The 17,101-nt window shown below is 46.4% G+C and overlaps 1 protein-coding gene across 2 annotated transcripts in view; it reads left to right on the top strand.

The window, feature by feature from the left end:
- The window catches only part of TONSL (tonsoku like, DNA repair protein), a 347,227-nt gene that overhangs the window by 220,254 nt on the left and 109,872 nt on the right, over nucleotides 1–17,101 (top strand). For both annotated transcript variants that reach the window (XM_078686541.1, XM_078686542.1), the window contains 4 exons: nucleotides 1,735–1,933; nucleotides 11,203–11,264; nucleotides 11,825–11,914; nucleotides 15,130–15,202. In XM_078686541.1, coding sequence (XP_078542667.1) covers nucleotides 1,735–1,933; nucleotides 11,203–11,264; nucleotides 11,825–11,914; nucleotides 15,130–15,202 — 424 coding nt within the window. The remainder of the gene's footprint in view (nucleotides 1–1,734; nucleotides 1,934–11,202; nucleotides 11,265–11,824; nucleotides 11,915–15,129; nucleotides 15,203–17,101) is intronic.

Here is a 17,101-nt window from a genome sequence, read left to right as displayed (position 1 = left end):
CTGCAAGTGTATCCTGGCACTGAGCAGGTGCACGGGTCTCGCCTCGAGGGAGGGATGATGAGGGTGGTGCTGAAAGACCCAGATGTTGAGCGTCTTGCAGAACTCAAGGGGAGGTGGCTCTGATGTGAAGTGGCAAGTTATTCCACGCTTTAGGAGTGACATATGCAAAAGAAAAAAATGATGGACAGAATGCTGGACAATGCAAACATTCACCCCAAGTCACAAGGATCTGGGTTAAATCCATAATTGTTTTGCTCACCACACCACCCCAGTTTGGACCCAGCCATATTCAAATCAGCCTTGACCCTGTTCCTTATGGGAACAGTCCAGATGTATGACATTACAACGCATACTTTTACCACGCATGCCTTTACATCGCAGTTTTTACAACGCATGCTGTTACAACGCATAGCGCTTAGGGGTGCTGGATAGTGAATAGTTTAATTTACTATTCCAACTCCAGTCCCCGTGGCTAGTAGGGAAGGTGTTGGATAGTAAATTAAATCCATTCCCTATCCTAGAGCGCCCCCCAGCGCAATGCGTTGTAATGACATGCGTTGTAATAGTTGCGTCGTAAAGGCACTGCGTGGTAAAAGTTGCGTTGTAAAGGATGTTTCCCGAACAGTCCAGCCCGAAATGCCAAGCCAGGTCCTCTCTGAACCGGATGCAAGCATCCTGGGACCGGTCTCAGGGCGTCACCCTTCATCAGCCAGGCTAGCTTGAATCCAGTAGTGTAGTGATCACGGGACCCATGTCTGGGCATATCCTTCCCACTTAGGGCAACATATGGAAAAGAAACAATTGATGGACGGAATGCTGGACAATGCAAACTCCGGCTCTGTTTGTAGTGTGCAATATGACAGCGATTCTCTAAATTTAAAAGAAAATGAGATATGGTTGCTTGCTTTATAGTGTTGTTGTTCATGGTTTAACTGTGTGTACCATAGTTCAGGGCTCCAGACTGACATTGCAGGTTGCAATAATTTGCCAATCGAGTGTTGTGGAAACTCGGGTAATTTGTTTGCCAGCAGTCTGTTGCTTTTGGTTGCGCTACTTCTAGCTCTTGCTGTACGGATTCTTTGCTTATCTACACTGCAATTTAGTTCTCATGTTCCTTTCTCTTTGCTCTCAAAGAACTGAAGTGATATTGGATTATCAAATGCTCCACCCCTGCTCTGTGTCCGGCAGAGAAGAGTTGGTTAGAGTTCCCTATAGTGTGTCACAAAAGCACTGGAGACTGTGGGCAGAGGAGCACAATGATTTAACTGTGCTGTCAGCTGTGGGCTAGATTACTGGGTGATAAGAATAGGAGATTCACTCTGTGAACATAAATTCTTCCCTCATGTATGCCTCCTTTGACTCAACTCAAACATCTTTTATTACTATGCTCTCCTTAATCCTCTTCTAGAGACTCTTCCCTCCTCCATCTCTCCTTTTTACTCAACCCAAATATCATCTTACTACTACAATCTTCCAAATAACACTTTCTAGACTCTTCCCTTTTCTATCCCTCCATTATCCTATTCAATCTAACTAACAGACTTGCATGGCCACCGCTTAATTTAACTCCTATTTCCCTATACTAATTCACATTTAATCCTTTTTGGGTTCGTAGAAGCATCTGACTCGCCAAAAAAGCGATTCAACCCCTCGTCAGGGGTAGTAAGTGCTATTTAAATACATTTCCAATATAATACAATACAATTGATATACTTCTCTTGCTTCTGTCCACAGCGACGCGTGTTGAAGCAGCTCCACTCACTGCAGCAGAAATTGGGCTCTACGAAGGCGCATCATACGCAAGATCGGCTGCGGGATTTCTGCCTGCAACAGGGGTGGAGCCCGGATGCCGAGAGCGAGGACAGCGGCGAGGAGGAGGAGATGGAGAACAGCGAAGCTGTGGAGGAGAGTGACCTAGAGCTGTCTGAGACTGGTGAGTTAAGCAGGAGAAAGGAATTGTCTCTGTAATCATAGATCAAGTCTTGAATCCTTTAAATAGGATCTCAAATGAGTCTGGTTCATTTTTGAGGTCATATCTTTGGATCCTTGGGCAGTATCCGTTCAGGGTACTGCCCTTTACTATCTGTGCTACATATCTTGGCACTTGACTGCTCAGGAGTCAGAAGTGGGGCAGTCCAGGCGTTTCTCTAGGACCAGCTGACACCATAACACGTGACATAGCAGGCAAATTGAATGTCATTCATAGCTATGTCTTACTTATCACTGTTACCAGTGAGGAAGTGTCCTGCTGTACTAAACGCCATTTGATGGTCCTCAGGCACACTATACATCTTAAATGTGCAGCCAGTCCATTAAGCAGAGATGTCAGTTAGTCGTATTGAAACTGCAGCCAGTCTACCCTAGTTTCGGGTAGTTTGGGTACAAGTTAGGATGCTTTGGTGGACTTTAAGCTCTTCTTCCGGAGCATTTAAGAAAACGTTACCAAAACATAGAACCCTAAAAAAGGACTAGTGTAGAAAGCTGGCTCTGTATACACTATACCATAGTAAAGTATAGTGTGCACAGAGTCCAGTGGATCCCCACAAGTATAGCAGAGGATAAAGTAGACAATACCTTACTGTCAAGTTAGCTGGAGCTGGGTTGAGCAGTTAGGCTTATCAGAGGGAAGTGTTAAGCATTTGTTTTACACACTCAGGCAAGAAATGATGGCATACACTCAAAGACTGAACTCAGACCAATTGTTTGTACAAAAAGATGTTACTTTCTTATTTTTATTACTAGAACCAAGAATCACGTAGTACAGGTAAGTTATACTTTTAAAGAATGCAATGTGATTTTGTAAATGCAGTAAATCCTTTACCGTTTTAAGAAAGCTTTCTATAAATGTCAATTAGTTACAGTTTCTAGAGTTTTGCAATGTAAAAGATATGCAATGCAATGTTATGTTTCAGTTCAATGTATTCCTATGGAGGAAAACAAGGTTAGTGACTTACAGGTAAGTACTTGGTTTTGTAGTTCAGTCTCGTGCTGGAGTCCGGTAGATAAAGAGAGTGCACCCTCAGCGGCACAGGGGCGACTGGGTTCAGAGGTCAAAGGAGAGGTTGGGCCCATTGCAGTGCTATTGAAACAGGGGGTACTTGGAAGAGCGCCTGTCACAGGTAGGTCCCTGCGGCTTCTGTGTCACGGCCCAGGGATCAAAGGTAAGTAAAAAGGGGGCCACAAGCAGGCTCCAAAAGCTCACCTCCAGCAGCACTCGGTGGCAGGGTGGAAACCAGTGGAGGACATCAGTTGTGAAGAATTGCTGCAGGCTTGGACAAGGAGGCCAGATGAAGGCTACCAACAGCTGAACAGGTAAGTTGGATAGCTGGAGGAGACCGGGGCACCGACAGCTGGGCCCCCCAAAGTCGGGGCAGAGGATGCAGGGGTGCCTTTTGGTGTTGGGTTTTCTTAGCTGGGTCTGGTTGTGGTCGGGGGACCCTTCGAACACATGCTGCAGACGTCGATAAGGGGTCTTGGAGACGTCAGCCGCTGCAGAGGAGGTCAGGGTCTCCGGTGAGACGTCTCAGGGTAGGTGGTTCACTTGAACTCTGGCCATGGCCGTCGGGTGCAGAGGGGTGCAGTGTTGTGGATCAGCCTAAATCCGCAGGCAGGTTTGGTTTCTTTGCTGGACAAATCCGGTTTCCACAGGAGACTGGAGTTGGCAGAACCGGTGGGGACCAATTGCTGATAGCAGCAAAAGGCTGGTTGTAACTAACAAAGGCGGCAGGCCTTTGAAGCTTTCCCTTCGTGGACCCTCCCCACCCTGGGGAGGACGCATGAATTCTCTGCCCAGGATGGACTTTGTTTCAGGATCCAGAGAGCGGAGGCTCTCTACCCAGGAGTCCAGAAATCTGTCTCGTGGTGGCAGATGGCTGGTAGCCAGTCAGGAACCCCACCAGGGCTGGTCGTTTTTCAGGGCATCTCTAAAATGCCCTCAGAGTGCATTTTACATTAAATCCCACTCTGGCATCAGTGTGGGTTTAATGTGCTGGGAAGTTTGGTACCAAACTTCACAGTTTTCCGTATAGCCAATCTGGGACTGTGGCGTTCATAATGAGAAACTCCCATCCCCTATATTCAAAATGGCTTCACTGCACTTACAAGGCCTGTGAATGGCACAGACACTGTAGAGGCATATTGCGCATGCAGCTTTGCCCTGACCGGTGGTTTGGTGCACCCTGCCTTTAGGGGTGTAAGGCCTGCCAGAGGGGTGACTTACCCATGCCACAGGCAGTATTGACACCCAGTGATGGGTGCCATGTTGACTCTTCAGTTTAGGTTGCTCAAGAACACGCAGCCTGCAGTGGCAGTGTGTGGGTGTTCAGGTGAGGGGTCCCTGATGGTGGCATAATAAATACTGCAGCCCTCAGATCTCCTCTCTGGTCACAAGGCCCTTGGTACGTCCCTTTTACAAGGGACGTACATGTGACCCAGAGGTATGCCAATTGTGGAGACAAAGGTGCAATTTTGGGAAAGAACACATGCCCGGGAACCTGATTGGCAGGGACCCAAGGCACCCTCAGTCAAGTTGGCATCAGGTATCTGGCAAATGGTTAGGGGTATCTGTTGGACTTGGCCCTTTTGGCAGGTTCACCCCTAAACTTTTTGCTTTTTAAGGTGACTTGGCGTTAGTTGTTTTTGGCTTCTGCGCACTTTAACACTGCGTCCCAGTGTAAAGTGCGTGCGCACTCTGAATGCATGTTGTGAGATTGGCCTGCCCTCCCATAGGAATGCATGGGGAACGTGTGTGTCCATGGTAGTTCCTGATGTGTGGGGAGTGCAGGGGCGAGTTTGGTATGTGCAAACTCGTAAGAATAAATGCTGCGCGACGGTGTGCGCAGATTTAATGTGTCTAGTGTGGAAGTGCCACTTCTAGAAGTTAGCATGTCTGTGTAGTAAATGTGAATTGACTGTCTGGCTTGTGATTGGCTGGAGCTGGCTGGTGTGCCTGGCTCCAGGAGTCAGGATGGGTCTGCCCCGGTGGAGAATGGAGAGATCTGCATGTTGATGGGAGGGAGGAGTGCACCTGGGACCTTAATAATGCTGGGCCTTCCCTACACAATTCTGGCGCCGCCCCCTGTGGTGCGACTGATGTCCCTAGCCTGTCCTCTGAATGGGGAGAGAGGCTGAGCACAACAAAGTGCTCCAGAACCAGTTGCGTCTGGTTTTCCCCCTGCCCTGCACCCTTGAGACAAAGGGAATCCCTATATAAGAAGGGGCTGTGACCCCATGTTTCTGTTCTCTCTGTTCCTGACTTAAGGGGGGGGCCTGCTGCGCGCCTGGAGGACCGCCACTGGGGACTGCCTCTCTGCTGGAGGGCCCTGTGAGCTGGCCCCTGGGCCCAGCCTTTGCCCCCCCACACTCTACAGGACTTTCCCTGAACTGTGCCTTGGAGCACTCCCTTCTTTTCCCTGGATTTGGGGGACCTTTGGCGAGTGGGAAGTGCTTCATTCTGATCTCCCCCAGGAAGAGGAGCTAGGGCTTTGCAGCGTCGCGCTGCTGAGGAAGCGCCAGATCTTTTGTTTCGGAAGAGCACTGAGATCCCCCCTGGAGGGAATCCCCAGCGTTGGGATTCCCCTACATTCGCGTCATTTTATCGATTCCCTAGCGGGTGCCTACCCCGCATATTTGCCGACTTTTAATATCCCTAGCGGGTGCCCACCCGGCCAGGGACGTGGTGCGGATGTTTGAAACCACTAGAGGGTCCCCTCCCCGCCAGGGACTTTACTTAGCTTTGTGGCTCCTAGCGTGTGCCCACCCCGCTTTATATTGCAATCAAGGAGGGAGCCTACCCCTCATCTGCCCCACATCACCGCCGCAGCCCGGGACCACAAGGAAAGCACCGCCACAGCCCGAGGAGACAGAGCGCCTCAGCTGCTCAGAAACCGGAAGCCAGGCAAAAGTTGCCCGGACGTGGGCGGGGTCTGGCAAATTCTTCTTCCGCTTTCCCCAGCCTTGGGAAGCCATGCAGCGCCTCACCGGTCTCACGAACAGAGAGACCGGAGCCGGGTTCTACGTGGGTCTCCTGTGACGAGAAAGCAGCCCCGCATGCTGCCCTGGTGACGCCCCCGGCCCCAAGGGTGGGACCGGGCAAAGGACTGAAGACCGCCGCAGAGGGAGGAGCACCGCCGCACCTGAGGAGGAGCCCAAGTGAGCCGGGTAAGTGGGGGCGCCCGTGGAGGCCCCGTGCAACTCCTGCATTTTTGGGGCGGCCCGCCAGGCAGCGGGCTGCCACAACACTTAAGGGGGCTCCATGTTGTTGGTGCCTTGGTGGCACAGTGCTCCCCGCTCCCACGAGGATCCCTAATTACGAGGAGGCACATCGGGGCATATTGTCGATGCCCGCTCTGTCCTTGAGGGGCATAGCTTTAGAGCCCTGTGTAGCTCCACGCAGGGGCATGTCGTCAAGAGCCTAGATGGCTCCCACGTTGGCCCCAATAATCCTAGAGCCTGAGAGCTCCACCGAAGCCCCAGTTATTGACGGAGCCAGATGGCTCCCAGGAGTTGAATAATTATTTTCAGAGCCCGCACTGCTTCAGGATTTTGGGAGCATAGTTATTTCAGAGCCAGAGGGCTCCACCGATGGCGCCATTATTCTAAGGGGTCCAGAGGGGCCCATGTTCTTGCCCACATTTTTGCCCCCTTATTTTTAGAGCCCAGATGGCTCTAACGGTTTGCTGAGTGATTTGTAGAGCCCGGGTGGCTCCAATCTTGGGCGCAATTTGTCCTAAGGGCCAGTGAGGGCCCCTGCCGCAATTCTACCTCTCAGCTGCCCAGCAAGTAATGGGCAGCTGCTACGTTTAGGCCCTAAACTCTTGCCAACTCTTCTTTGGCTGCCTGCGCAGCCTGCCCGCGCAGCCTGCCCTGACCTTTGGGACTAAGGGCGTTTGAGCCCCATGGAAGGCCAGTGGGATGGGGGTCAGCAACTTCTGTGATTCTGCGCAAGGTGATTTGGGTTTGTGCTGATAATTGCCTAAATGTGATTTATGCGTAATGTGTTATGCCTGTATGCTTGTCCGATACCTCTAAAAATGTGTTTTCATGATTAGGAGGTTGTTTTGCCTAGTATAGTTTATAATAGTGAGTTTGTGTCCCTGCGTGATCTATGCCTATGGTGATTAGTATTGCGTAGTGTGTACCTACCTTTTACCAGTGGTTACTGGCTGTGTTCTATAATTGTTACTTTGTGCTACAATTATCCTATGTTATTCTAAGTGCTATTTCTACTAAGTGCTGATCCTGACAGTTGCCCTGACTTGTGTATATAATCCCCTGTAAATACTGCCCAGTGCCAGTTGGCACGGTGTATCTGTGTGATTATGATCTAATGTGTTTATGGTAATACAAAGGCTATTTTTATATATAACCTTGTGTGGAGTTCCTTTTTGTGGTGTACCTAGTGTGTTGCTGCTGTGTGTGTGTTGCGCAAATGCTTTACACATTGCCTCCGGGATAAGCCTGACTGCTCGTGCCAAGCTACCAAGGGGGTGAGCAGGGGTTATCTTGGCGTGTAACTCCCTTGCCCTGACTAGAGTAGTGGTTTCTGCCTGGATTTGGCGCAAGCCTTAGCCAACCAGAAATCCCATTTCTAACAGTAGCCATGTAGAAAGGGTCACTTTCTACAAATGGGGGCCCACACAAGTCCAAAAATACAGAGTCAAACAGGGATGTGGAATTCCTATAGCCCGACGCCCAGGACATATTGTTTGGGGTCAAGGGCAACAAGTTTTCAAGTGTATTTTGTCCTTCGGATAAGTAGGCCCAACCCCCTGCAGCACAAACCCTTTGGCTGCCAGTTTACAGTACCACATTATGGATCAGGGAAGGGCACTGTTTGCAGTCATGGTAACATTTTGGTCCATATGTTAATGCTGTTCAAACTTGTATTTAAGGTTCATTAATTGAAAGCCTTTAATATTAGGGTGAACGCTCTAAGTAAATGTTGTAAGCTCTGACTGCACTACAACAGTTGTTCCAGTATAAAAATTTGTACACACGTTTTCAAAGTTTAGCAATATGAGGCTGTAGAAAAGTCAGCCCATATCGCACCCAATGCCCAGGCTGCTGGTGCAGGGCGACTCTTCGTTTCCATCTAGAATAATTACCAAATAAAGAGACGGGCGCTGGAGGCAGGAAAACAAGAACAGAGTTTATTACTCCAGAGGAGAGCATGTCATTTGGGACACTCGCATAGTGTCTTCGGGAGGTGCTCTAACAAGTTTCTCTGAGGCTTCGCCTTTTATACACAGGTTCGTGGCACACAGGCATCCTTTTATTACAATCAATACATTGTGTAGTATGAAGGTATTCCAACACGTGGCTACAGTAGGGGCCCTTATTCTTCATGCAATAGGAGGGGGCTGTCACGCAGCTGAGAGTTCTGCTGATTCCATTGGAATGTGTGTGCCTGATCGAATCTCAGGGGGCGGGGTGGTCATGATCAATAGTGGCTTCTTTCAAGAGAGACGAGTGCATACAGTAGTGGGCAATAAACTGTATCCTCAGGCTAAGGGATGACCAGCGGTCCGTGCAAACAATTAGGTTCAGAGGAAGAGGTCATCACAGGAGGGGTATTCATGGAGGGACAGGAGGTGTTGGTCAGGCGCGGGGTGCGATTCTCAGAGACAGAGTCATGCGGGAGGGGAGGGCTCATGACTCGCGCATGTGAGAGCGGGGGCGGTCAGGGTGCATGGGGGAAACTTGCAGGGTCAGGGAAATGTGCCGATGATCGATCGTGAACTAGGAGACCATGATACCTAAAATGGCTGTCGTGTACGTGTGTGCATGGGTCTATGCTAGCGGGATGACACAGTCAGTGTTTTAGCGATATCCGTTCTGCTTACAACAAGGGGTACAGTGAACACAAAATGAACGCCGCTTATGTACATACACATTGCCATTTTCAACAAGGCTACGTATAATTCTCCCAGAATGCTCCCTGATTTAATGCAAATATTTGCAGAAGCAAGATTGAGGATTCTTTGCTTTCAAAATAAAATGTTCATAAAAAAATGAAAGCAGGAAAAAAACATTTTTGCTAAACTAATGTAAAATTTCAGGTGCCTTTTTTTGCATCATCATTTAGTAATGTGTTGATGCACGCTAGTATTTCCCAAAAATATTCATAATGGAAAATCAGTGTAACCATTTTAAATAAGATTATAAGGGAACACAAATAAACAAGCATTGGCAAAGCCAGTGTGTCTGAAATTGATGGTCAGTGTTTTAGTTTTCTCAATGTGTGATTTGTTTTGGCATGGGTTTTGTAAAACCTTATTGGTGTGGGAGCTGCCGGGTCCTCACCATTATAACAAACATTAGCAAGAGCAAAAATAGTTTGGTCTCAAAAAGCACACACTGCCACAGTAATTACTGGCACTGAACAAAACTACTTTGTGTGCCGATTTTCTCCTTGTGAAAGAGCAGAATGCTGTCACTCACAGTGAAGCCAGCCAATACAGAGAGAGTGAGACAGAATTTTTATAAACGCAAAAGGTCATGGTCAACTCTAGACCAAATTGGGGGCCCAATTATTAACGAAAGTCTCAAAAGTGCACCCATGGTATATGTCCTTGCATTAAGTGCAGCTATACAGCTTTCGTGAATTCCCAAGAATTTACAGAAGTAGGACAAGAAACAGTACTCCTAGAAAATATTTGTGAACTGTATTTTAGCATGAGCAAATATGCATGTGTAGATTCATGCGAATATCTGACTGTTTGCAAGTTTACTTTCTCTCTATCCAATTTTTTCCCAACTCTGGGAAAAGGTTAACATTGTCAGAAGTAAATTTCCAACATTTCTCAGTATGGGAAAAGATTAGCAAAGAGTTGTTGAAAACCCTTAAAACATGCAAGTTAGTAGGTTTGCACAGATTCAAAGGGCATTCTACCCCTGAATCTATTGCTTACCACTATCTACAGCCCCAGTATGTAGATCTGCGGAAACGTGGCAACATAAATGGATTGCACGTATTCAAACACTACTATGGTATGAGCCCTGGCATAATCAGGGAGACTATATCAGAGCTCCTATATAGTGAGATTGCTGCCATAATTTGTTGCCGCACCACATGGCAACACAGGGACAAGTGGATTTTGTTACAGGACAAGTTGATTTATGAAGCAACCTGCCCCACGGACAATTCGATATTTTCTTAAATTCCACACCCCTGGTCAAAGACTAGACTGTAGGAAGGCTTTGGTGTGCAAGAGAAAGGGTGCCACCAAGCATCTGGTGCCCTATGCAGCCACACAAGGAAGAACAAGAATTTGCATTCCCTAAAGTGACCTCAAAATACACTGGCGGTTGGAGCATGAGCCTGGGGGTCACTCAGTGGACACACAAGTACCACCAGATGGAACTGTGAACTGGTGTTTATCAGCGGTTTATGTTTGTGTACCTGCTCTTTCTCGGTCTTTGAACCAGTCCAGTCTCGGAGGGAAGGATGGTGCGGTATGGGGGATGTTTAACATGTGGGATACTGTACTCGGCATGGCATTTATCAGCTCCTAACATACCCATGTTGGTTTGAAGTTGGATTTAGGCCTTGAGTATATTGCAGTGCGGATTTGGGTTTTGCGATGCTTGATTTAATCCAGGTCAGCTGTGGCAGTGTCTGCTGTTTTATGCTCTGGAGTTTTGAGGCCCCAAGTTAGATTTATCACAATGGCAGTACAAATTTAGTTTTTGTCAGCCATACTCTGTGTCTGAGGGTGTGAGAGCAATAGGAGAGAACTGACCTAAGTGTATGTGCGATGTCTATATGCATCTCTGGATTGTGACGGAGGACAATTGCGCCGGCTTGCAGGAGTTATTGTAAGAGTGTCCAGATAAGTCTGACGCCTGTGAGGTGTCATAGGGTGAGGTATCTGTGGTTAGATAGAGTATCCATGAAAAAGAGCATTACTGAAGGTAATTAACTTGTTCATCTGTGGCTTTCCTCTTCACTTGCTCTTTTTTTCTTGATTGCTAGCCTTCCCCGTTCGGTGCTTTCCTCAGAGTTTGTTGTTAAGCAGTTATCAGTTTTCATCTAATTGTGTATTTACCTTTTTGGACATGCTAGCCTTGCATATGTTGGTGCCTGGTGTCTCTTTGTTGTTCTGACATAAAGCATGCTGATAACCTTCTGGCCGAGTTGCTCTTTATAAAAATATATAAAATACATACAATAAAATCCTCTCACTTCTCTTACTCTGACAGATGAAGATGAAGACTTGGAAGGTTACGATAAAGCTGTCCCTGGACGCAGGAAAGTTAACCAGGTAAAGAAGGAGCAACTACCTCAATATTTTGGGCAGTGTGATTTATTTAAAGCCACTTTAATGAATTCTAATTATCAGCCACTGAAAAAGTATACCCCCCTTCTTTACTTACCCTTATGCGTTCTCTCTCTCTCTCAACCATAGTTTATGGACCGGTACCTGTTTCTTGTGTGCCACTTGTTCATTTTATTTTAGACACAATCTCCTCAATTCCTATTCACTCTGCTTTTTCATCCCGCCGTCCTCTGCGACACTTTTACCTCCTCTCATTCCCATCTTTCCCATCTCATTCTCCTCTTTTGTCCTTCCTCATCTCCTGCACATCATCTACTTTATTCCTTTTTTTAGTCTTGTACTCTCTGCTACTACATCGATTTCTACTCTCCTGTAATATTCTCATAACCTCCATGTTTTTGTACATCTGATAGATGAATCCTCTTCACATTGCTATGCCCATTTACCTTCTGTCCTTCCCCCAACTACCCTTTTACGCCCTCTTTCTCTTGCTGCTTTCTTCCACTGAACACATTTTTACTTTCTCACACTCTGTTTTTTGACAGTGGAATCGACGTAATGAGAAGGGAGAGACCACCCTGCACCGAGCTTGCATTGAGGGGAATCTAAAGCAGGTCCAATATGTGGTGGAGAAGGTATGGCACAAACAAGGGTTCAGAGATATCATGGGAACAGGGATGATGCTCACTAGGAGGGCCAGTGGCAGACTGACAGTCCCCTGTAGGATGGATACCGGTTAATCTTGTCATAATGTAATAGGGCTTTTATGCAGGTTAAGCCGTATGAGCCTTTTATGGGGCAAGAAGAGAATTACATTATGCAGGGCATTGTTTGAAGTCTTCCCCTGCAAGATTGAGATAACCTTGGTAAATTCCTGCTAGGTGGATGAAGTGGTCTTTTCTTCCTTTAAGTGCTTTTTCTAATAGCTGGATCCTGCTTTTGGTATGCCCTTGTGTTCAGATCCTACACGTGTGATATGTCCCCGATGGCCCTTTTATATCTCAGTCTATTATTCTTCCAACTTTCTCTCCTGCTCCTCATCTCCCTAAGAAGGAGAGACTGCATAGACTAGATCCTGGGCGTGTTGTCTAAAACTACATTAACAGCGTTCGACAGGACAGAGTCGTTTATCAGCTCTTTGTTGGCTTTGCCGGAGCCAAGAAAGTCAAAGTTGTGATAAAAATGCACCGTTTTGCATTGGATAATCCTGTGTATCAAGATGAGCTACGCCACTACTCCACTGGGGCCATGGCTGTTACCGCATCTAGGAGTAGCTTGCTTCCTACTGGGTTTGGTGCCAGCCTAACTATGTAGACAAAAGCTGAGGCGTTCTAAGTGTTTCCTAACATTTGCTTGTGACAGGTCAGGCCCCTTTGAAGTTATTTAAGTTCCTGGGCCCACCCCAACTTGTCTCCCTGCCAGGGGAAGGAAACCCCTTCCCACTCCCAGGCCTTCATCTCCGCTCTGGGAGCAGTTTTCCCACCTAATTCAGGCCATGTACAGGCAGAGCAGTTGCTGAAGAGCTACTGCAAATTAGCCTGCAGCAGCTTCAGGCATGTAAAAGGTAGTTTTCTAATAGTTACATTTCCCATATATTTATTTTCAATCGACTTCACAATTAGATTGGATTTTTCTTGAAATTGAAAATAAGTCTTTGAAAGGAGTATGTTACTTGTACAGTTAAAAAAAATAGATTAAAGTGTATATATGCTAGTTACAGCCTAACTAGTGCCAATGTCTATTTGGACAAAGTCACTTGGGGAACATGCCATTTCTAATGTCACACATGTTCCATTCTTTCATATTATGCACCCTACCTTGTGGGCAGCAAGGTGCGCTTAGTGGTGACTTACTTAATATTTAAAATCAGGTTTTCTAATCTGTCACAAGGGTGATTTTAACACGTCTGTGCAGCAGGATTCAAGCTGCTGCTGTCAGGCTACACCGGGTAGGACTTAAGCCTTGTTTTCCCTGCCACTGTGGTGGATGGTTAATAGGATTGTTGCTGCAGTCCACAAGTGGCATTTATCATTCCATTACCTCACATGGAAAGGGTCTGTTAGGAGCATTGTACCACCCAAAATAACGTACTGCTCCAATATGGATAAACACACACTGTACGTGGGTAGGAAAGACAGAAAAAGAAAGGAAATTGGAGAGCTCTGGTCTGCTAGGACGAGAACCCTCACTCACCCTAAGGTGACATGCTTCATCACAAGGCACCTCCCTCACACCGGGACCGCAAGGCTCAATGAGTGCTACCTATGTGGGGAGAGAGGGGCAGAGCGCAAATGTAGATAAAGAAAAAATGTTTGAAAAAAAAATATTTTATTCTGGTGCCCCCAGTGGATAGGGTTAAAAAAGCTGGGTGACAACATATTTTTGCCAAGTGGGACTTAAAAGTTCTAGGCATTCCTCAGGACCAAAATATATGTGTCACTCTGCTATATAGATTATGTATAAAAGTAATAACATAAAAGCCATACAGTCAGCTCAATGGCTATTCCTGTGGCACCATCATCTAATAAAATCCACTAGATGCTGAAAATTAAACCGAGAATTAAACAGAAGCAGTTTCTCTTGTAAAGTATTCAAATAATATGGCACCAGTGACCGTCACCAGCACTTCAAAACTCGTGTGAGATTAAGCCTGTGATCCATTCATTCAATGCCATAGTTATATTTCTGCACCAAATACTCTGGTTAAATTTGCCAATCATGTTTTACATCAATTTATTAGGGGTCAGAACACCTACACTGCAAGCAGTGTCACGGTGATAGAGTTCAAGATTCCCAGCAGGTGAGTCCCCCAAAAATTAAAAATGGGTTGACCACCCTAAAAGGGATCACTTTGCAACGGTGTTAAAGAAAGCCAAATGCAGAAGGAGGTACATTTATAATAGACTAATAATTGAACCAGCTGGAAGATGGCTTAAGCCAAGCAGATGCAAATGAGTGGTTTGGAGTTGTTAATGTTCATACAGCCCATATTACCCTATGCCGTGTCTGTCTTCAGTGGTCCCTGTCCCCTCCCCTTAACCTTGTGACCATACACCTAACTCCTTCTGCTCACATTTTTTACATTTCCCCTTTTGCGAGACATGAATGGTCTTTTAGTATTAAAATTGCTATGCCACTTTTTCTCAGACGATTACAAAAAGGGGGTGGTGATGGACAGAGTATCCGAGTTAATCAGAACACTCCTACCCAGTCAACAGATCAGGGCTTGATCCATCACCGTTTTTTAGCTCACTGCACCATCCCAGTTCAGAACCTGGCTATATGCAAATTAGTCTGTCCCTGGCCCAGTGCATCATGGGAACAGGGCAGACCAAACTACCAAGCCAATTCTTCACTGGAAAGGAAACAAGCTTCCGGGGACCGGTTTCTGGCATTACAGCCGTCTTCGGCCCGGCTTGCTTGAATCCTGATGGTGCAATGAGCAAGGGACTCATGTCTGAGCATACCCTTCCACACTCATGGTGGCCAAAATAATTACAAAAAGGGGGGTTCTGAAACTGGGATGGTGCAATGAGCTAAAAAACGGTGTTGGATCTAGCCCTGATCTCTTGACTGGGTGAGAGTACTCTGCTTAATTCAGAGACTCTGTCCATCACCACCCCTTGTTGTAAACTTTTTCTCAGACATCACAGCAAAATCCAAGGCTGGACACATCTCAAATGTCCACTGTGCTTCAGGGTCCTGCAGTCAGTACCACCTGTAGCATATTGAAGCCATTCACAAATGTTATGGAGCACTTTACAAAAAACAAAAATGAGTGAACTAATGTGCAAGCAAGTTGAGCAGCAGTCCTCCTGACCTTCCACCTAATGTAGATTTTCCACCTCAGGGCCATCCGTTGAACCCAAGAGATTACTGCGGCTGGACTCCACTCCACGAGGCCTGCAACCACGGGCATCAAGGTAAGAGAACTGCAAGTCAGTGTTGGAATTGTTGTGCTTAGAGTGTCGCCTAGTCTTTTTTTAAATGCCAGTTATATTTTAGTTGTGATTTATGTCAAAGGAAATAACGATTCTAGGGAAAATCTATTTGGAAGTTGGTTGTATTTCTATTTTAAGTCTGTTGAGCGGAGAGGTGTTAGATAAACTGAAACTGCTCAACACATGCATACAAAAACACACACCAGAAACACACACACACCCACACCCAGGCAAGGTAGATGAAACGTTTGTTGGGTCGATTAGGCATGCAGCCTTCCTCCAGAGATGCAGATAAAAAGGCCTCTGACCTTGGACTATCGCGGTCACTACAGTCAGTCACAGAAAAGCCCAAGTTGAGAGCTGATTATTCACCCCCATTCAGAATGGGAAATACTTTGGGTGAATATGAACAAAAAGGTAAAAAGATAGAGCACATCCAGTGGACTTTAGGAGGATCGACTGCACTGGAGGTAAAACATATGGTTAACCAGAAAAAACGTGGCGGACAGCTTTTATCTTGAGAGGTAGTCTTAGAAAACTGTTGTGCAAGTAGATGTCAGGAGACCCACCAAGCTCCAGGAAAAATCATGTCCCTTGTCCCAGCAGCAGTTGCACTTGTCCACAGACCAGATCCTTACTCCATTCTTGCAGTCTGTACTGGTACGGAGTTTGAACCGTGTGTTTCAGTTCAGTCACGAGAGATGGAGCAAATGTTAGGAGGAGCATGATGAAGGACAATTCCAGGCTATTTCTGACCAAGAGTCTTGATTTTTCTCCGCAGAGCGGATTCTCTCAGGATAACTTCTGAGAAACTCACCTGAGGGTTTTTAGGAGTCCGTGTTCTTTACTTATGGCTGTCTTCTTGGCTACTGCTGTCTCCAAAAAAGTACACAATTCCACTGAACTTGTGCCTAAGCTTCTTTACCGTGGTGTTCTCGCATATATTCATAAAAGGTAGGATATCTCAGTACAAGTATCCGGTTCTGGGATATGATTTTCCAGTCAAACAAAAATGAAAACGTGTCTAAGAAGGTAACTTTTACAGGTTTTTTTTTCTTTTCATCTCATCTACTAGACAGCGCAAGCCATCTTTTGGTGAACATACCTGTTGTCAGCTTAAAGTGGTTCCTACTCACCACACTTTGCTTACCATTGGTTGGCTTTGTCACTCATTTGTTTGTGTTTTATTCATTAACTTATGTATGCATTCTTTCCCCTCTTTTGTTTTTGTCCCTCGCCTGGAGCATGACCTCATTACTTGTGTCCTTCCACTGCTTACTTTTCAAGCATGGATTTGTTCTTCCTGTTTAAGCACTCCAACAGATTGAATGTGTTTTACAGCTCTGTACTTCTCTTGTCCACTGTGCGGCTTAGAGTTGATCTCTCTATCATGTGCTTCTTCCCAACCCTCCCCTACGATGCGCGCGCCTGAGTGTCCCCCATATTGCTTTCTCGCCCATGTGGTTATTGCCTACAGCCCTCCCTGCGTCTCACCCCTCAAGCTCCACATTCTTCTTTCTGAGGGATACTTTTAATTTCAGATTCCTCTCTTTCAGAACATTCCCCCAGACTGTATAGAGAAGCTTTTCATAGCAGTGATCCTGCCAGCCATGCAGCTCGGCATTGGCTTTATTCCGCCCCGAAGGAACAGGGCAGGACCACATATAAGTGCCACTCTTTGCACAGAGGTCAGTTCCTTTGTTTCCACGACTTTAACTATTGCGAAGCTACGCTCCCGCTTGCAATGACCTTTTGACGATTTTCAAAATTAAATCCCTTGTGCAAGAGAACAATGTCTCCTCCTAAAACTACAGGCTTTAAAAATGCTGTGACTGTAGCAAACAGATGTTGGTTACAGAGCCTCACAAGGTATGTATTTGG

The sequence above is a fragment of the Lissotriton helveticus genome, chromosome 4_1 (genome assembly GCF_964261635.1).
Source record: "Lissotriton helveticus chromosome 4_1, aLisHel1.1, whole genome shotgun sequence".
Lineage (NCBI taxonomy): Eukaryota > Metazoa > Chordata > Amphibia > Caudata > Salamandridae > Lissotriton > Lissotriton helveticus.
The sequence above is the reverse complement of the archived record's forward strand: the minus strand, read 5'-3'. Positions and strand labels throughout refer to the sequence as shown.